This window comes from Prunus persica, chromosome G2 (assembly GCF_000346465.2).
Source record: "Prunus persica cultivar Lovell chromosome G2, Prunus_persica_NCBIv2, whole genome shotgun sequence".
Taxonomy (NCBI): domain Eukaryota; kingdom Viridiplantae; phylum Streptophyta; class Magnoliopsida; order Rosales; family Rosaceae; genus Prunus; species Prunus persica.
In genome coordinates, this window is record NC_034010.1 from 25,668,094 (window position 1) to 25,688,439 (window position 20,346).

Consider the following 20,346-nt stretch of genomic DNA (forward strand, 5'->3'; position numbering starts at 1 on the left):
CCAAAGCGGACAATATCGTGCTACGGCGGAGTTGATCCCGGGATGTGACAACTAGTGCAGGGTTTGCCGTAACTGTAGACACAAAGCGATTGACGGACGCTGATCCTCGACTTGAGTCGATTGACATTCGGAAATTTTATGACAAGGCATATGCATCAGCTAGCCTCCTTCTCCTTGCATTTTGCTCCACTGCAATGTTATCCATCATCTCTTCCTATACACTCCCAAAGAGAGTTTGATTGCTGCTCGCAAAAGCAAAAACCATTTATTTCCAAAAGCAGATGTCTTTCCTTTTTTTTGGGTTGTGGGATTTAATTCTGTTTACATTTCCTCTTATTGTTTTGTTTTGGCGTTGTAATATGGCTGATTCCTCTCCTCAGCTTTGCATGTACCGATATTTTTTTTGGGGTCTGATTTGATGTTAGTTTGATCATTGTGATATTATTGAGCCAATCCAATGTGTCTTTGCTAATAAGACGCCCATGATCATGAATGAAAGTGTCAAGGATCTATATGATTATTATATCTTCGCATGCCTTTCATCTTCAATTCTCCTACAGAAAAGCACTACAAGAAAAACAGGTATTAGTGGCCACCCACTTGGTCATAGAAACTACCCTTTTTGTGCTCAAGGATCCATGAGACTTAAGGCTGGTCCACAGCCAAGCTTAGGCCCAAATCTAAGCCTTAAGCCCAAGCCCAGACAGGCCAGCAAAACCCTATTTCTTAACTATTAGATCAAATTGATTAATTCGGTTCAACGGTTAAGAGATGTGACCTTAGATAAAATCCTCACTATAGAATGACTCCACCAAACACAACATGCTTTTTGAACAAAGGGGTTGATTTACTAATCTTGGAGACTCATCAAACACGAATTTAAGGATTTATTTTAATTAAAGATTTTTTTTAGGCCAAGGATTTTAATTGAGTATGAGTCTCTCTTTGTCAGTCTCTCTCTCTCTCTCTCTCTCTCTCTCTCTCTCTCTCTCTCTCTCTCTCTCTCTCTCTATTATTTAGTTATTAAGTCTCAATAACAAATTGCATAAAACAAAATTTCGACCTCCCTTTGGCCGCCCTTTCCTTACTCAATAACCATATGAATATGTGATGATAAATTAGGCTTGTTAATCAACTTGCGTGATAGTAATTATAAAAGAAAAGAAAAAACACTTACCTGTTAGCTAGTAATGCGACATTATTAAAATTGAAATTGAAAAAAAAAACTCTGAAATCTTCATCAACAATGTTCAATGACATATAAAACTACGAAACGCTTTTGAATTTTTCGCCATAGGCCTCTCTTAGCATTGGACCGAAGTTGATAGGACTAGTGTAACTCAAAAATTTATAATATATATGCTCAACATAGAACTTATGTTGTCTTATTTGTTATCTTTTTTTTTGGGGTCAATCACAGTTCATTCATGCCCCAAAACTATGGGGAGGTGGAACAGGAGGAACATAAATGAGGTGGTGTTGTTATTGTGCCGGGGTTGATGTTTCAATGGAGAGAAACTGATGGACAGTGGAAAAGAAAGGCCAGAAACGTCAGAGAGAGAGAGAGAGAGAGAGGTAGGAGTTACTTAACGTTAGAAAAATAAAAAAAATAAAATTTAGTGTTAGTTTACGTGTCATGTTGTTTAATCATTAAATTCTTATAATGGTTCAAATTTTACAAAATGCGTGAAATACAGAGACTCTAATTGCAGAAGCTCGCGATCCTGATAAGATGTCGTAAGCCAAAAGTCTCTTGCAGAAAATGAATTCAAAATGCCATCAACTTCTGGGTTTTTCCAGCTTAATTTCATTATAGTTTATACTTTGCCACAACGCAAACGTTACGGATCATACAATAACCCCCCAATCAGTGGTTGCCGCCATGTCATAGTTGTCATAAATTATATACTAGCTAGGCAGTTCACCTCACCATGCATATAGCCAAAACTTGGGTAAGTCAGCCCCACAAGAAAGTTAAGCCAATCCAAGAAAATTATCGCTGTTTAATTGTCTTTTCTTCTGCCATTTAAACCCAATCCAGGATCTCATCTTCTGTTTTTTTTTTTTGTCGAAATCCAGGATCTCTAATTTAATGGGTTCTTAGATATGAGTGCTCTGCATGGTTTGTATATAAGACCCTAGTAGTTTGCATCCGTTTTGCAGTACAGGCTAAGCTTGGTGTGGCTGGCTGCAGGACTAGTTAAGGCAGAAGAAGATGTCAGAAACAGCTGCAACAATAGAAGAAGCTGCACCACCACCACCACCACGGCCGCCGCCACCATCTTATTCATCTGCATCTTTACGGCTTGCTTCTCTAATATTGAGGATCTTTACCTTCCTTCTCTTATTAATATCCCTAATAGTGCTTTGCACCAACACCGTGGATGTTTATCTGCAGAAACTTAGATTTCAGGATATTTATGCCTACCGGTAATTAAGCAATTAATGAGCCAATAATCTGATCATCGTCACATGATTTGTTTTATTTTTTATTATTTATTATTGTAACATGCATTTCCTTTTCAATTAATATACTTGAACCTTGAAATCAATATTAATTGCAGATACATGCTTTCCACAATCGTCATTGGCACTGCATATTCTCTCTTGCAACTTGCATTGTCAATCCATAATGTCGTAAGTGGCCAGGACGGCATTCTCCTACTCGACTTCTTTGGTGACAAGGTGCATACATCTTCTCCTCTGACCTATATATATGGAGCAGAGATTTAGTCGCTATATTTGTGTGCATTAATGAATTGGATGAAAATATTATGGAGGATGTAAACCTAACCAAATTATACCACTTTGGGCATGCAGTTGATATCATACCTTCTAGCAAGTGGTACTGGAGCAGGGTTTGCCATAACTGTAGACACAAAGAGATTGACGGATGCAGATCCTCTATTTGATATGATTGACATTCGCGAATTTTATGACAAGGCATATGCATCAGCTAGCCTCCTTCTCCTCGCATTTTGCTGCACTGCCATGTTATCCATCATCTCTTCCTATACACTCCCGAAGAAAGTTTGATTGCAGCACGCAAAAGCAAAAACCATTTATTTCCCAAAGCAAATGTCTTCTCCTTTTTTGGGTCGCGGGATTTAATTGTGTTTACATTTTCCTCTTATTGTATGCGATGAATCATGAGAAAATATTATTTTCTCTCCTCTTTTTTTTGGGTCTGATTTGATGTTAGTTTGATCAATGTAATATTATTGCGCCAAACCAATGTGCCTTTGCTAATAAGACATCCATGAATGGAAGTGTCAAGGATCTCTATGATTATATGTTCCCATGCTTTTCATCTTCAATTCGGTACAAAGAGGATCCATGGGTCTTAAGGCTAGCCCACACCCAACGCTAACAAGACGAAATTTTATAGTGAAAGTGCCATATATGAACCTTTTATGTAGACCTTCATATTAACCACAAAATTTTGACCTCCTTTTGGCCGCCATTTCCTTACTCAATACCCATATGAATATGATAATTAGGCTTGTTAATCAACTTGCGTGTTAGTAATTATAAAAGAAACCCCTTTCGAATTTTGGCCATAAGGTATTGGACTCAAGTTGATAGGACTCGTGTTCCACGAAAATTTATAATATGCTATGATTAAACATAGAATTCATGTTGTCTTATTGTTACCTGGAAGTACCTGTGTGAATATTGTGTGAGAGGGGGCCAAACAATAAATTTTCGGCTTCTATTGAGAAAATGGTATATATTAAGAATATGAAGTATCATATTATAAACTTGATAAAATCTAATACATTATATAATTTATAAATCCACTTTTAATAGCATCAATGTCTTCCGTATAAAATTTCATACTTGTCGAATATTTGAGTGGTTAAATTAGGAATAATATCGATGTTGGACCGTGAGTCCGTTCATCTAAAATTTAATAATGATAGCATAATTTATTTGTGTACCCCATTCAAAAACCGCGTGAGCCCATTAATTAATAAATAAATAAAAAATTAGGTGATCTCCAAATGTTATATGACATTGAAAGCTGTGTAGGCCAAAACAATTGCAGAAATTTATTAAAATTGCCATCAACTTCTGGGGTTTTCCAGCTTAATTTCACACAACGCAAACGTTACGGATCATACAATAATCTCCCAATCAGTGGCTTGCCGCCATGTCATTATTTTCATAAATTTGTAACTTCATATAGTATAAAATATAAATATACTGGCCAGTCCACCTCCACCATGCATAGCCAAAACTTGGGTTTAGTCAACCCCACAAGAAAGTTAAGCCCCATCCAGGAAAATTCTCGCTGTTTAATTGTCTTTTCTTCTGCCATTTTACTTTTGTCCGGCGTTAGGAACAATATGAAACTGAGTTGAAATTGAAGAACAAAACGGAGAAAAAAATTATATTTGTTTAATTTTTGCATTGGCCAAATGAAACAATTTAATCTGTGTATAAAAGGCCAGCACCAGCAGGGATTAATGCAGATAATTATAAATTACTAGTAATTAATTGTGTTTAATTAGAGAGCAAAGATGGAATCACAGAGACAAGTTTCAGTGCTTCCTCAAAAAACTTCCCGATTTGCCATTCTTGGGCTGAGGGTCCTCACCACCATTTTACTGGTTGTGCCACTCGCCATCCTCGTCTCCAATGTTCTCTCAGTCGACAGGGATCAAAAATATCACTTTTATGATTTTGTGCCTTACCGGTAATTGCCCACTTTTAGCAATTGATTTCTAGTTCAGTTTAATATTACTCACTTTTAGCAATTGACAACGTTCTCTGTTTTTTTGGTGGTCGTAATTCATTGCAGATACATGGCTGCCTCAAGTGTTATTGGAATTGCATTTTCAGTCTTCCAAACTGGAGTTGCAGTTGTCCGCCTCAGAAGAGAAAATCATGGGAACATCTTACTTGATTTCTATTGCGACAAGGTACACATATAATACGCGCGCGCATACGCAGACTTACATGCATAATTTATAATGGATTAAGTGTGTTTTTTGACAGGCCAAACTAATCTGTGCAGGTTATGTCAACTCTATTAGCTACTGGATCTGTTGCAGGATTTGTTATGACTGCACAATTACAGAAACAGTGGGGCGAAGCTGTAAGTGATTACTATCACAAATATTTCAAGAGGTCATATGCAGCAGATGGACTTGTCTTCCTTGCCTTCGTCTGCACTTTCATTCTGTCGGTCCTCTCTTCATATGCTCTGCCCAAGAAGTTTTAGATTTTGCAGCATCATCGGCGGTTGGCTGTCCATTGATCAGTGTCTTAAACACCTTAGTTTTATAGTTTCTTTTTCTCCCCCTTTGATCGATGTGTAAATCATGATCTAAAGTAGTGATGTTTGTTTCTCCAAGAGTTCATTTCATCACATGAAAATTTTGAATACGACTATATTAATGGTGTAATAAGTTTCCAATTAATTTAATTCAATAGAGATAAGAGTGGAAGAAATTTGATATTCTTTGTATTATATATAATTTCGAAGTACCAATTTTCAATTTCATGCATCTCAAGAAGCATCGAATATTGCAATTCCAGCAAGGAGCTTGTAGCTCAAATACCTCATCTTCCAATATCAATCAATGCAGCTCCAAAAATCTTGACGTTTGATGGGAAAAAAAATGAAGGAGAACTTTCTTTTTTTTCTTAAAAAGGGGTAAAAGTCTCGGCTCTTCTCTATCTCTGTATACACTATTTTGGCAACAAACGAAACTCTTGACTTCTCTAAAAACAGAAACAAGGGCAATGCAGATACAGGGTCCTAATTAAACTGTCCTTTTTTTTTTTTTGCTTTATCCAACAAAAAAAAAAAGCTGTCTCTATACCAAATCTTATCCAAAGGCCAGGACCCTGCAGGCGGAGGCCGAGGCGCTAGTGGTGCCGTGGGAAAGCGAAGATGGACGCATCACTGCTTTCCTCCACAAGTATGCGGATTATTACTCTTGTATTGAGGATCGTGACCGCCGTCACACTGCTTGCGTCCCTCGGGCTCCTCCTCATCATATCTCATCCAGTAAAAGATCTCAACGAACGCGGAGAGGTTAAGGAAACTTGGATCATGCGCTTTTATCACAGAGTTCCATTCCGGTATATATAAGTACATATATATATGACCTTTATATCCTTGATGATGGATATATCAACTTAATTATAATCTCATGCATGCATGCATTTGTAATTTCAACAGATATACGGCTGCAACGATTATTATTGGAGCTGCATATTCAATCTTCCAGATCGTATGTGCAATTATCCGCTTAGCCAAAAGAAATGAAGGGAATGTCATGTTGGATTTCTTCGGTGAGGAGGTACGTACTTCCGTGGAATATAAAATATCTATCTTAAATGTTTTTGTCCGTTGCCAATTGATTTCGAGTTGGATACTTTGATGCGCCTTGTTTTCCTCCTCTGTTGAATGAATAGCAATCACTCAAAATAATTCGGGCATGGTGCAGGTTTTGTCGAAATTATTAGTTTCAGGAGCTGTTGCAGGGTTTCTTGGGTCGTCAGAGCTGGTGAAAGCTTGGGAAGAGTATGGCGTGAATAGAGAAGACATAAACTCGTTTACGAACAAGACATATGCAGCAAATGGACTTGTCCTCCTTAGTTTCGTCTTCAGTTTTGTATTATCGGTTCTCTCTTCATATGCACTCGCCAGGAATATATCACTTTCAGAGACATAACTATCAGTTTGCTGTTCATTGATCAAATTCTTAATTACCTTTTTTTGTTTAAATCGTCATCTGTGATGTGTGATTCTCTCTCTAGTAGTTTGTTTTGCTCTTTTGGAATTTTTACGAGTTGTGTTAGGAATTATGTGGATCAAAGACGTTCTGATCAGCCCATATTGGACAAATGATTGTTCAATATTGAACATAATTACCACTAAGAAAAGTTTTATCGACAAAATATTTTGCAATATTAGAGTTAAAAGTAAAAATTAATCAAACTCATTCAGTAGGATAGGACAAAATTCACCATGGTACTTGGGTTTTATTGAATTGGTCTAGGGCCTTTAGTGCGCTTTTAAGTGGTCATGAGTTCAAACTCCCATAATAATTTTTGAAAGAAATTCAGTAGCACAAAATTTTAAGTATCAATACATACGTAATTAAAAATAATTTTTCCGTGAATTTTCCTTTATAATATTTCTCGATAATTGAAATAAAATAAATAAGTTTTCTTCAGAAATAATGTCGTATTATAATCCTTACCATTTGAACATAAAAGAATTATTCATTGATGCCAATATTATTATTAGACAATAGTGAAGAATTATCTTTTTGTTAAAGATGTAAGATGAAAATGTGTTGGAATGCAGACGTGAGTTAAGCCAATTGGTCAGGCAGTGAATCCACCCCCTTTACACCCAAATTCAAATCTCATTCCTTGCAATGGATTGTGACTTTCCTGTTTATATTATCGCTCGTATAAGAAAAGGAAAAAAAAAACAATGTAATAGGAAACTTAGAAGAGGTGGGCCTGCATGGCAAAGCACTTGGATCCACCGTTCAAAACATTTTCTTTTACAACTCGGCTTCTTTATGGATAAATAAAAGGCTGAAAGCAAAACATATGGGCCATTGTACCGCAAAAGAAAAACCCTTCGTAGATGTTTTTATGTGAGATTTTCAAAGAAAAGTATCAGGATTTGGGGTTACACATGTTTTCTTCTTCAGTCAAGGTTACACGTGTTCGATGGAGAAAACCCCTTTTGTTCTATTTAGGGATCAAATTAAACTTATATTTTTCCTAAATAAAAGAGCAAACACACACACACACACACACAGAGGAATGTTGAAAACAATGCCTTTCATTCATTCATTCAGGGTCTTAAATAACATCAAAGGTCATGTTGAGAAGGCGAAGCAGAGATGGCAGTCTCAATGCTTTCCCCCACAACGACGCGGATTGCTACTCTGGCGTTGAGGGTCCTGACCGCCATTCTACTCTTTGCCTCGCTCATCATCCTTCTCACTAACACTCAACAATTTCAAGGCCCAACCCTTCATTTTTATGACAGAGTTGGATACAGGTAATTAATTAATTAATTAGTGCATGCACGTTAAGTTAATCAATTTTTATGATGACGTGCAATGCAAGCAATCTCATCCCCTGTAATTATTCAATTAAATTGCAGTTACGCGGCTGTCGGAATTTTTTTGGGACTTGCATACTCAATTTACCAAACCGTATGTGCAGTCATTCGCATCAAAAAAGAAAGTGAAGGGAATGTCGTTTTCGATTTCTACGCTGAGAAGGTACCATTGATAATATATAGTTACCTATATTTACTTATCATCGATAGTAAGGAAAATAGATACATAATTGTATACAAACGATTACACTTTAAATTTCTCATCATTGTTGTCAGGGTTTTTTTTTATGATCAACTTGCTCATCAATTTTGATTCATGGAGGAAACTATATATATATATATATGAAATTAAGCTCGCATGTGACATGTGATTTCTTTCGAATATAACAATGGGTTTCACCAATTTGGGCAGGTGGTGTCAAATGTATTAGTTACAGCAGCTGTTGCAGGATTTGTGACAACCGGACAACTAGTGGATGACGTTGTACGACAACAAGGACCAAGTAAATTTCCTTTAATTGAAAGATTTGTGAGTTTGTCAAATTCGTCATCTGGAATTGTTCTCGTTGGCTGCATCTTCTCTTCAATGTTATCGGTTCTCTCTTCGTATGCACTCGCTAGGGATGATGATTAATTACATCTTCTTACAAACATACGGTGTATATATGAACAGTTGCAGCAGCTCATTATAATCAAAGGCTCATTGCCTTCTTTTTTATTTATTCCTTTCTGATCTACCATGTTTAAATCGTCATACAATGGGTTTCTTCTTTCTTTCTTCCTTTCTATATCAAGTTGTGGCCATTCAAAGTCATTGAAGGTCCTGCTGATAAGCCCATGATTTCCGTTACCCACCAGGGTCGAGAAAAATAGTTTGCTGCAGAAGAGATCTCATCCATGATTTTGGCAAAGATGCGGGAGAAAAACAGTGAATTATCAACCAAAGTAATGAGATACTTCAGTAGTGCAGTCTTCAAAACCCATGCAGTCGAACTTGCTCAGACAATTTCTGAAGCTGCAACCTGCAACCAAGCAATAGAGATTCAAGTAAGTTTGCAACGTTTCAATAATCGGTCAAGTTATTAATTCATCACTTCTGAAAATATGTTAATCTTGGTGCTTCCAGAAAGGGTTTGTTTATGTGAAAGCATCCTTAGATTCAGTCGTCAAGATTTTCCTCGGTATTGAACACCATGCGTGGTGGGACAAATGAAGAAGGTACCCTGTTTTCCAATGCTTTTGATGAAGCAAATGCAAATACCCTCTATCGTTATGTTGATATCTCCTGGAAGATCAGACGGTTCTTAACGTTGGTTCAGAAGCAGTGCTAAAGAATAATAATTATAAAAAAAAGGACCCTAACCCACCTAGGCGCTAGGCGCCCGCCTAGGTTTTTTTTTTTTTTTTCCTTCTCCTGACTTTAAAGAAAACCTACGTCTATAACGTGATGATCAGAGCATATGCGTGTACAAAAATCAGTGTTGCGGATGAAACTCTTTCTTCGTTTGGGTGGTTGTTGCTGTATAAGCAAATGCTCTGCGATGGCATTTCCCCTAATTGTCTCAATTTTCCGTTCCTTGTAAAAGAATGCACGAGTAGGGTTGATGGCTGCACAGGCCGGAGCTTCCGTGCACAAGTCGTTAAGTATAATGTTTTTGTTCAAAATTCGTTGATTGGTATGTACTCTGCATGTGGGTTTCTGAATAGTGCACGTACCTTGTTTGATGAAATGTTGGAAAGGGATGTTGTTTTGTGGAACTCGATGATTAAGGGGTATTTGAGAAGTGGGAATCATGATGGCGCATTGAATCTGTTTGGGAAGATGAACGAGAGAGACATTATTACTTGGAATTCCATGAAATGCAGTTCTAACAATTGCCAGTGTCCTTGCAGCTTGTGCTCATCTTGGTGCAATTGATCATGGATTCATGGGATACGGGTGCATAGGTACCTGAGGAGAAGTGGCCTGGAGAGTGATGTGGTCATTGGGCAGCTCTGGTTGACGTGTGTGGTAAGTGCGGATGTGTGGACAAAGCGTATACTTGATGACAAAGTCGTAAGTATGGTTCTGAAAAGCAGCCCATCCAAGACCAATACTAGTAGGTTATTTTATTTCTGGGTACCTGAATATAACAGATTTCCAAGTAATTTTACTGTATTATGTTGGAAATAGTGGTACGTAGAATATGGAACCAAAATAAATTCTTTGTAAGGCCGATTACATTTCCCAACAAGTATTTCTCTGATCTATTATTACCACTCAGACCGCTCTATATTACAGAAGTCACAGACTGAGGCACTCACCCAAGCAAGCATATATTCTCTTCTTCATTCTCTTCTCTGCCACCATTTTTCTTCCTTGCTATTCTTCTTTCGGTTTATTTTTTTAGCTGACAATGGAGGGAGAAGATAAAGCGGGCCATGCAATCGGGATTGACCTAGGGACAACATACTCTTGTGTGGCTGTGTGGCAGCATGATAATATAGAAGTTATAGTGAATGATCAGGGCAACAGGACCACTCCTTCTTATGTTGCTTTCACAAATACTGAGCGCTTGATTGTTGATGCTGCATACAATCTGGTAATAAGAAACCCCACCAACACCATCTTCGGTAAGCTCATGATCTTCTTCCATATGAGTATGACCAATTAATTTGTTTATCAAATCAGCTTTGAATTTGCTGACTCTCTGCTTCTTCCATTTGTTTTTAATTTGTCTTCTTTTTGTTCTTGTTTTTGTTTCTTAAGTTAGTAGTTTAGTTAAAACTTAAAAGTGATTTGTTCAGCACAGAATGATTACTTATTCATTATTGTTTGCTTGTAACATAACAACTAATTAGTCATATCATTGTGGCAGAGTGAGAGAGTGACAGAATTTGGAATAGTTTACAGAATTTTTATATTAACGATATGCTTTTGTTTTTAACATATGACCTGTTTCCTTGTGGAATTGTGTATTTCTAATTTCGTCATCAATTTGCAGACGCAAAAAGGTTAATTGGTAGGAGGTTCAGTGATGAATGTGTTCAAAATGATATGAAGCATTGGCCATTCAAGGTCATTCAAGGTCCTGATGATAAGCCAAAGATTGTGGTTACCCACATGGGCGTAGAGAAACAATTCTCTGCTGAAGAAATCTCATCTCTGGTTCTTGTAAAAATGCGGGAGATTGCTGAGGCCTATCTTGGTTCAACTGTGAAAAATGCAGTTATCACGGTCCCTGCCTACTTTAACGACTCACAGCGACAGGCTACGAAAAATGCAGGTGCTAGTGCTGGGCTAAATGTGATGCGTATCATCAATGAGCCGACTGCTGCAGCCATTGCTTATGGGCTTGACAGGAAGTCCGGTTGGTATAGCAAGAGAAATGTGATGATATTTGATTTTGGTGGTGGTACTTTGGATGTTTCACTACTTACCATAGCTGATAGTGTCTTTGAAGTGAGGGCCACTTCTGGAGACACTCATCTAGGAGGTGGTGACTTGGATAACAGAATGGTGAATTATTGTGTTAAGCAATTCAATAGGAAGCATAAAGTGGACATTAGTGGAAACTCCAAGGCTCTTATGAGGTTAAGAAATGCTTGTGAGAAGGCGAAGAGGAGGCTTTCATTTATGTCTGAGACTGACATTGACATTGACATTGATTGTTTGGATCGGGGTGTTGATTTCTGCTTAAATATTACCCGTGCCAAATTCGAGCAACTCAACATGGATTTCTTTGAAAAATGCATGGAGCCTGTGGAGAAGTGTTTGAAGGATGCTACTATGGATGTAAGCAGCATCCATGATGTTGTCCTTGCTGGTGGCTCTTCTAGGATCCCCAAGGTCCAACAACTATTGCAGGATGTGTTCAAGGGGAAGGAGCTGTGCAAGGGCATTAATCCTGATGAGGCTGTGGCATATGGTGCTGCTGTTCAAGCTTCCGTCTTGAGTGGTGGGAATCTAACTGGGAAGCTTCAAGACTTCACTCTTTTGGATGTCACCCTTCTCTCACTTGGTGTGGAGACTACTGTAGGACCTCACATGTCAGTTGTGATTCCAAGAAACACCAGAATTCCTGTCAAGAAGAAGAATGTTTTTTATACGATCTATGACAACCAAAAGACTGTCTCGTTCCCCATTTTTGAGGGTGAGAGTAAAACAACCACGGAAAATAACTTTTTAGGCTCATTTTGCCTGAAGGACATTCCTCCAGCCCCAGCGGGTGTTCCTGGATTTAAAGTTTGCTTTGAAATTGATGCGAATGGTATCCTGAGTGTCTCTGCGGAGGATAAGTCTACCGGCCAAAAGAAGGGTATTACATTCAACCGTGACAGAAGAACTTCTGAAGGAATTGAGACATTGCCTTAAGAAAGTCTCTAGACATATGTAAGAGAAACGTTAATTTCTGGCATGTAAGGCCAAAAGATGGAGCCAATGTGTGAGTTTGTGGCTCAAAATCTTGTATTCCTATCTATCCATCTTACATTGGATTTACTGATATGCTGAACTTGTGAAGGTATTGAGACAGTCATGTAAGGCACATTAATTTATGCCATGCTAATATTGAAATAGCATATTAAATCAATTTGATGTTGTTTAGGGGTTTGACATTTTTTATTATTATTATCTGTATATTAAAGTTATCACATAGACCTTGATTGTAATTGGAAGAACGAAGCAATGTTTTTGTTTTGTTGTTTTTACATTTAGTAGACTCAAGTCATCATTTTCCATGGAAATATCTGGTTTGGGATGAATTTGTGTACAGAATGAAGACATTAGTGGAAACCCAAGGGCTCTTGCGAGGTTAAGAAATGCCTGTGAGAAGGCGAAGAGGAGGCTTTCATTTATGTCTGGGATTGACATTGATATTGATTGTTTGAATCAGGGTATTGATTTCTGCTTGACTCTTACACGTGCCAAATTCGAGCAACTCAACATGGATTTCTTTGAAAAATGCATGCAGCCTGTTGAAAAGTGTTTGAAGGATGCAAATATGGACATAAGCAGCATCCATGATGTTGTCCTTGCCGGTGGCTCTTCTAGGATCCCCAAGGTGCAACAGCTTTTGCGGGATTTGTTTGTGGGGAAGGAGCTGTGCAAGGGCATTAATCCGGATGAGGCTGTGGCATATGGTGCCGCTTTTCAAGCTACCGTCTTGAGTGGTAGGTATTCAATTGGGAAGCTTCAAGGCTATACACTCTTGGATGTCACCCCTCTGTCACTAGGGGTGGAGACAAGGGGTGAATGTATCATGTCAGTTGTGATTCCAAGAAACACCAGAATTCCTGTCAAGAAGGAGGGTTTTACTACTTTCTTTGACAACCAAGACGTTGTCCGCTTTGCCATTTATGAGGGTGAGAGTACAAGAACTATGCACAGTAACTTTTTAGGCGCGTTTAACCTCAATGACATTCCTCCAGCTCCACAGGGGGTCCCAAATTTTGATGTTTGCTTTCATATTGACGCGAATGGAATCATGAGTGTCTCTGCTGAGGACAAGTCCACCGGCCAAAAGAAGGGGATTACATTCAATAGTGACAGAAGAACTTCTGAAGGAATTGAGACATTGATTTAACAAGGTCTATAGACTGATGTAAGAAACATTAGTTTCTGCCATGCAATAGACTGAAATACCTTGTACTAATACTTTGAAGTTTTCATAATTTTAATGTTTTATTTGAAGTCCTAATGGCCTCATAATGTCTTTGAGGAAGTACATATTAGAAAGTCATTTCCTTAACTAGTCCTTTTTGGTGTGACGGTTGTGTTAAGAGATGAATCAGAAATTCGAGTGCTGGGGAACTCCGACAGGCAACCCTTTGGTGGCTTGTTCATGTGTAATTGCTTCCATTGGCCCTCCGTTGTCCACAATGTTTTATTGCTCATGTCTAACATACATGAGCTTTTGGACATTGCTGCTCTATAGAATGCAAGAGTCTCATAAGATAAGATTGGTATCTTTGAGAGGTATATAAATGGCAAAAAGATAAAAAGAGGCGATTTTTAGTTTGATGCTTTTACATTCTAGTTTAGATGTGTGGCAGCAGGATCTTGCTGAAATGTTAGTAAGCAGGCAGGCAGGGCAATATCTTACATTTACTCGTGGAGTTGTGTGTCTGGGATCTGGGAGTTGTATTTAACGGTGGCTTTGGATGCAACGAACTAAAAACAAATTCACCCCATCTCCTAGTTACGATTAATCCTCCCACTTCCTCACCAATCCTGTTTTAATCAAATACCTAAAGGAAACATGGATATTGGTTTTTGGCAAAAAAAAAAAGAAAAGGTTTTTTAAATTTGGCTATCCACTTACATTCATTTCTTTGGCTGCCAGTGCCAACCCTACCAAAATTGCCACTTCTTTTTCCTTTATTTTCTTTCCCGCCCTCTCTTTTTCTGTGTATATATATATATTTTTTCGTGGTACAATTCTTTGTATCTTCTTTACTATAGCTTCTTGGTGCGGCAACTCCTTTTTCTATATATCTTTCTTTCCCTCTCTCTCTCTTTCTCTATTTCCCTTTCTTTTATTTCTTTGGCTGCTGTACTTTTCTTCTTTTTCCTTTTCTTCCCCGCCAAGAATGAATCTTTAATTTTGTCGTGTGTAATTCCCCTCTCCCTCTCTAATAACTACCAAAAAAAGAAAAGAAAAAAGAGAACTCATAATTTTTTCCTTTCTCCAAGTGGGCGACATACATCGGTAAAAGAGAGAATGAACAAAACAATACAATATGAGGTATGAAATGAAACGAGCTGTTCAATGTTGTGTCATATTCATGTCAACTCGATTTTTTTAATGTGTTGACATGACATGACCTGTTAAGTTAATAGGTGAAAAATACCTGATACGAACACATGTTACCCCTCTATCACTCGGTGTGGAGACTGGACGAGAGCGGGACATGACAGTTGTCATTCCAAGAAACACCAAGATGCCTGTCAAGAAGAATTAGCCTGTTACCACTCGCCATGACAACCAAGCTGTTGTTAGATTCGCCGTTTATGAGGGCGAGAGTATAATTACTATTTGGGAGATTTTAGGCTCAAAGATATTCTTCCAGCTCCAAGGGGTGTCCCTAAATTCAACATCTGCTTTGAAATTGATGCCAACGGAATTCTGAATGTATCTGCTGAGGACATGTTGACTGGCCAGAAGAAGGGGATTACCCTCAGTAGCAATGGCACAACTATGTAATTCTTCTTGGATTTTATAGATATAACGTTTTCAACCATTACATTAACTTTAATTTGTATCCCCTTTATTTAAAATATACTTGGAAAACCAACACCAAGATGGAATGTTAGTAAGCAGGCGGGCGGGGCAATATCTTACATTGGATTTACTGATGCTGAACTTGGGAAGGAATTGAGACAGCCATGTTATTGAAATAGCATATTACATCAATTTGATTGTAAATGGAAGAACCTATTTGTTGTCCATGGCAAAAAAAAAAAAAATTTGGTTATTTAAATTTGCCACTTCTCTTTGGCTGCCAGTGCCAACCTCACCAAAATTGCCACTTCTCTTTCCTTTGTTTTCTTTCCCGCTCTCTCTTTTTCTGTATATCCTTTTTTTTTTTCGTGGTACAATTCTTTATTAGCTTCTTGGTGCGGCAACTCCTTTTTCTGTATATCTTTCTTTCCCGCTCTCTCTTTCTGTATTGCCCTTTCTTTTATTTCTTTGGCTGCTGTACTTTTCTTCTTTTTCCTTTTCTTCCCCGCCAAGAAAGAACCTTTAATTTTGTCGTGTGTGATCCCCCCCTCTCTCTCTAATAACTACCAAAAAAAGAAAAGAAAAAAGATAACCCTGTTGTAAATAATAAGGTGGAGCCCACCTCCAATGAAAGGAGCTTTGTCTATAAAATGGTTCACCCTTCTCTTTGTAATACACAGACACAGATGAGATTGGAAACAAACATTGAATGAATAGAAATCAGTTTCTATACTTTCTCTATATCTCAATTCTCTCCAATTTCTCTCTAGATTTATAACAAACCCATAATTTTTTTCCTTTCTTCAAGTGGGCGACATACATCAGTAAAAGAGAGAGTGAACAAAACAATACAATATGAGGTATGAAATGAAACGAGCGTGCTTGTCATTTTCGTGTCATATTCATGTCAATTCGGTTTTTTTAATGTGTTGACATAACATGACCTGTTAAGTTAATAGGTGAAAAATACTTGATATGAACACATGTTAAAATAACGAATGACAAGGCACGATCCGTTTCACCCGTTAGGGAAAAAAAAAAGTAAACTGAAAAAATAATAATAATAACCACATAACAACTCTACGCAACCATCACCCCCACCCCTCTCTGAACTCAAATTCACAATTGTAACATAAAAGCAACAAACAATATGTAATGTACACAACCACTTTATAAAGTACATTAAAACATCACTTAAATATCACTAAACTTGCATTTTTTTTAATGCAAAAGTTGACAAATGCCTTGGGTCCTGGCAATTTGGGTGTGAATGTTGAATATATCATTCCCTTATATTTTATTTCCTAATTTGTTTAAGTTGGCCTTTATTCAGATTCAGTTTGTTCTTTTTAATTTTGAACTGAATAATCATGTTAGAGTTTTTAACAAACCTAACAAAATGTTTATATACAATCTTTAAAAAAAAAAATTAGTATATCTTTAATTTGGCTGTCCATTTACATTCATTTCTTTGGCTGCCATGCCAATGCCAACCCACCAAAGTTATTGCCACTTCTTTTTCCTTTACTTTCTTCCCCACTCTCTCTTTTTATGTATATATATATATATATATCTTATTTTGGTGGTACAAGTATTTATATCTTCTTTAGCTTCTTGAGGCTGGTCTCCTCCTCCTTCTCAACAAAATCCTCGATACAAAAATTATGTTTACCAGAAAAATCCATGCCATTAACAATCAGATGCCCAACACCAAATTAGAAACACCCAAACATCGAAAGATTAGGGATTTTCATACCTTAGATTAAAGCAGAGAGGCAGAGAGATCCGAGAGAGAAGAGGATTTGAGTGAGATTGAGAGAGAGGAGGTGGATCGAGAGTTGAGGGAGAGAACGAGATAGGGTTAATAGAGTGAGGAGTGAGAGTGCGAGTGAGAGCGAGAGTGAGACTTGCTTGCCTGAAGAAAGAAAAGAAAATTGAAAACCAAAATCTGAGAGGGTATACAGGTGTCAAAATTTTAGATGGCAAAAGAGGGATACAAAAAGAAAGAATGGTGTGTATGTATAAAGTCTTTAGTTGGTACTGTCTTTGTGTTGGTTCTTGCCTTACTGCACTAGAAATGATGGAGAGTTTTAGGCACGGTTTTCAGTTTTTCCGTACCTTATTCTCTACTTTATTCAAATAATTAATCATGAAATTTATTAATCCGAATCCAATAACATTTTATATTATCAGTCAAAGTTGCCCCTTCTTTTTCCTTTATTTTCTTCCCCACTCTCTCTCTTTCTTTATATTTTTATTTTTTTGGTGGTACAAATCTTTATATCTTGCTTAGCTTCTTGGTGCGGCAACTCTTCTTCCTATTTCTTTTATTTCGCTGGCTGCTGCACTTTTCTTCCTTTTCCTTTAATTTTCTTTCCCATTCTCTCCCTCTATTTCATTTATCTTTTTTTTTTTTTTTTTGTGTGGTACAAATCTTTATATCTTGTTTAGCTTCTTGGTGCGGCAACTCTTCTTCCTTTCCTATTTCTTTTATTTCGTTGGCTGCTGCACTTTTCTTTCTTTTGCTTTTTCTTCCCCGCAAGAACCAATAATTTTCTTCCTCCTCCTCTTCCTCTCTAACGATTAGCAAAAATAAAAAATTTAAAAAAAGAAACTATAATTTTTTTTTTCTTTCTCCAAGTGGGCGACATACATCATTAGAAGAGGGAGTGAATTGATTATAGGCTTAATATCACAAAACGTCTCTAAAGTTTACAAAACTATCAAATTGCATCATTAATGTTTCTTTTTATCATTCGTGGTCCTCAAGGTTAGTATGTGTGATCACAAATGGTCCTTGCCGTTAAGTTCCGTAAAAAACTCCGTTAGTTTGCTGATGTGACATATATATATCACAAAACATCCCTGAGGTTCACGCATCTATCACAAATGGTCCCTGCGAAATTTTTAAATTTTTAAATTTAAAATTCATACAATTTTGGTTTTCTTTTTAATTTTTTTTTTTTAAAAAATATATTGTATTTTAAATACACGTGACATTATATTTTTGAAGATGTGAGCTCCACATATATGCCACATCAACAAACTAATGATGTTTTTTTATAAAAATAATTTAAAAGAAATAAAATTTAAAAATGAAAAAATCATTTATAGAAGATTTTAACCTTGAGGACCATTAATGAACCCTAAACCATTGGTTTTTCTATTTTTAAGTTTTCTGAATTTTATAAAACTTAAAAAAGAAAACAAAAATTTTATGAATTTTAAATTTAAAAAATTTTCCAGGGACCATTTGTGATAGGTGCGTGAACTTCATGGATGTTTTGTGATATATATATGTCATGTCAACAAACTAATGGAGTTTTTGACGGTAACGGCAGGGACCATTTGTGATTACACATACTAACTTTGAGGACCACGAATGACAAAAAAACATTAAGGGACGTTTTGTGATATTAAGCCTTGATTCTTTTGATGAGGAGGGCTTATAAGGCAAAGTTTTAATGAGGCCACTCTTAGCCCTTCGGTCATTCAATTGATTTTATTGTAAGTATTGATGCAAGTTCAATAAAATTATGCAAGTTCAATGAAATTCTTCTCTCTGATAAAAAAAAGAAAAAAAGAGAGAGAGTGAACAAAACAATATAATATGAGGTATGAAACAAGTCATGTTTGTTGTATTCGTGTCAATCCGCGTATTTTGACGGGTTGGCATGACACAACTCTTTAAGTTAACAAATGAAAAATATCCGATATAAACATGACCGCTTAAAATAACAAATAACTAGACACTGGCTATCACTCATTAACCGCTTGTTGGACTGCTGCGAAGTGGATCAAGCTCTGCCCCTACATCGAGCTCTCTTTTTAGGAAATTTTTAAAAGTTATGCCTGTTCGTTTTACCCTAGTCAAGTTTCCCAAAAAAAATTTCAAGGTATTTTCACCCCTCCTAAGCATTCTCCGTCTCTTCTCTTCATCTTTTGTCTACCCCATCCTTCTCTCTCCTCCTCCATCTCATCTCTCTCCTCTCTCTAAATCCTAAAAATCCTAAAATCCACAGTGAAAATAAATCAATTCCCTAAAACACAACTCAGTTCGGCTGTGTGATTTTGATTTCCAGCACCCCATTTTTCTTCTTTGTTATTCTTCTAGTTTCCTTTCAGCTGACAATGGCGGGAGCTTGCCATGCAATCGGGATTGACCTGGGGACAACCTACTCTTGCGTGGCTGCGTGGCAGCATGATCATATAGAAGTTATAGTGAATGATCAGGGCAACAGGACCACTCCTTCTTATGTTGCTTTCACAAATACTGAGCGCTTGATTGGTGATGCTGCATACAATCTGGTAATAAGAAACCCCACCAACACCATATTCGGTAAGCTCATGATCTTCTCCCATATGAGTATGACCAATTAATTTGTTTATCAAATCAGCTTTGAAATCTGCTTTCCTTTTAAAAAAAAAATTGTATATCTTCTTGTTTTTGTTCATTTCTCTCAAACACTTCATAAGTTAGTACTTTTATTAAAACTGATTTGTTCAGCACAGAAGGTGTACTTACTCACTATCGTTTGCTTATAAATTATAACATATAGCAAGTCAGTAATTACTAGTTTCATTTTGGCAGAGTGAGAGAATTTGGAATAGTTTACAACATCTTTATATTGACAATATGCTTCTATTTTTATCATATGACCTGTTTCCTTGTGGAATTGTGTATTTCTAATTTTGTCATCAATCGGCAGAAGCAAAAAGGTTAATTGGTAGGAGGTTCAGTGATGAATGCGTTCAAAATGATATGAAGCATTGGCCATTCAAGGTCGTTGAAGGTCCTGCTGAGAAGCCAGTGTTTGTGATTACGCACAAGGGCGTGGAGAAACAATTTGCTGCTGAAGAAATCTCATCTATGGTTCTTGTAAAGATGCGGGAGATCGCTGAGGCCTACCTCGGTTTAACGGTGAAAAATGTAGTTATCACCGTCCCTGCCTACTTTAACGACTCTCAGCGACAGGCTACGAAAAATGCAGGTGCTGCTGCTGGGCTAAATGTGATGCGTATCATCAATGAGCCGACTGC

The 20,346-nt window shown here is 37.2% G+C and overlaps 4 protein-coding genes across 5 annotated transcripts in view; all 4 read left to right on the top strand.

Moving 5' to 3' along the window:
* On the top strand, nt 2,216–3,036 carry LOC18786201 (CASP-like protein 4D1). Its single transcript, XM_007219339.1, has 3 exons — nt 2,216–2,430; nt 2,565–2,685; nt 2,821–3,036. Exons 1-3 carry the CDS (start codon nt 2,216–2,218, stop codon nt 3,034–3,036), a joined length of 552 nt encoding a protein of 183 aa, XP_007219401.1.
* On the top strand, nt 4,524–5,227 carry LOC18785950 (CASP-like protein 4D1). The gene is made up of 3 exons (XM_020557430.1): nt 4,524–4,699; nt 4,805–4,925; nt 5,021–5,227. Exons 1-3 carry the CDS (start codon nt 4,524–4,526, stop codon nt 5,225–5,227), a joined length of 504 nt encoding a protein of 167 aa, XP_020413019.1.
* Nucleotides 5,903–6,689, top strand: LOC109947443 (CASP-like protein 4D1). Its single transcript, XM_020557431.1, has 3 exons — nt 5,903–6,093; nt 6,194–6,314; nt 6,462–6,689. The coding sequence occupies exons 1-3, from the start codon at nt 5,903–5,905 to the stop codon at nt 6,687–6,689; spliced, it is 540 nt and encodes a 179-aa protein (XP_020413020.1).
* LOC18787242 (probable mediator of RNA polymerase II transcription subunit 37c) overlaps nt 9,538–20,346 on the top strand; it is a 12,067-nt gene continuing 1,258 nt past the window's right edge. Inside the window, exons 1-2 of one of the 2 annotated variants that reach the window (XM_007219473.2) lie at nt 9,538–10,717; nt 11,089–12,695. In XM_007219473.2, coding sequence (XP_007219535.2) covers nt 10,501–10,717; nt 11,089–12,458 — 1,587 coding nt within the window. In that variant the 5' untranslated portion in view covers nt 9,538–10,500 and the 3' untranslated portion in view covers nt 12,459–12,695. Of the gene's footprint in view, nt 10,718–11,088; nt 12,696–20,346 lie in introns of those variants that run through there. The other variant, XM_020556637.1, reaches the window with a different exon arrangement.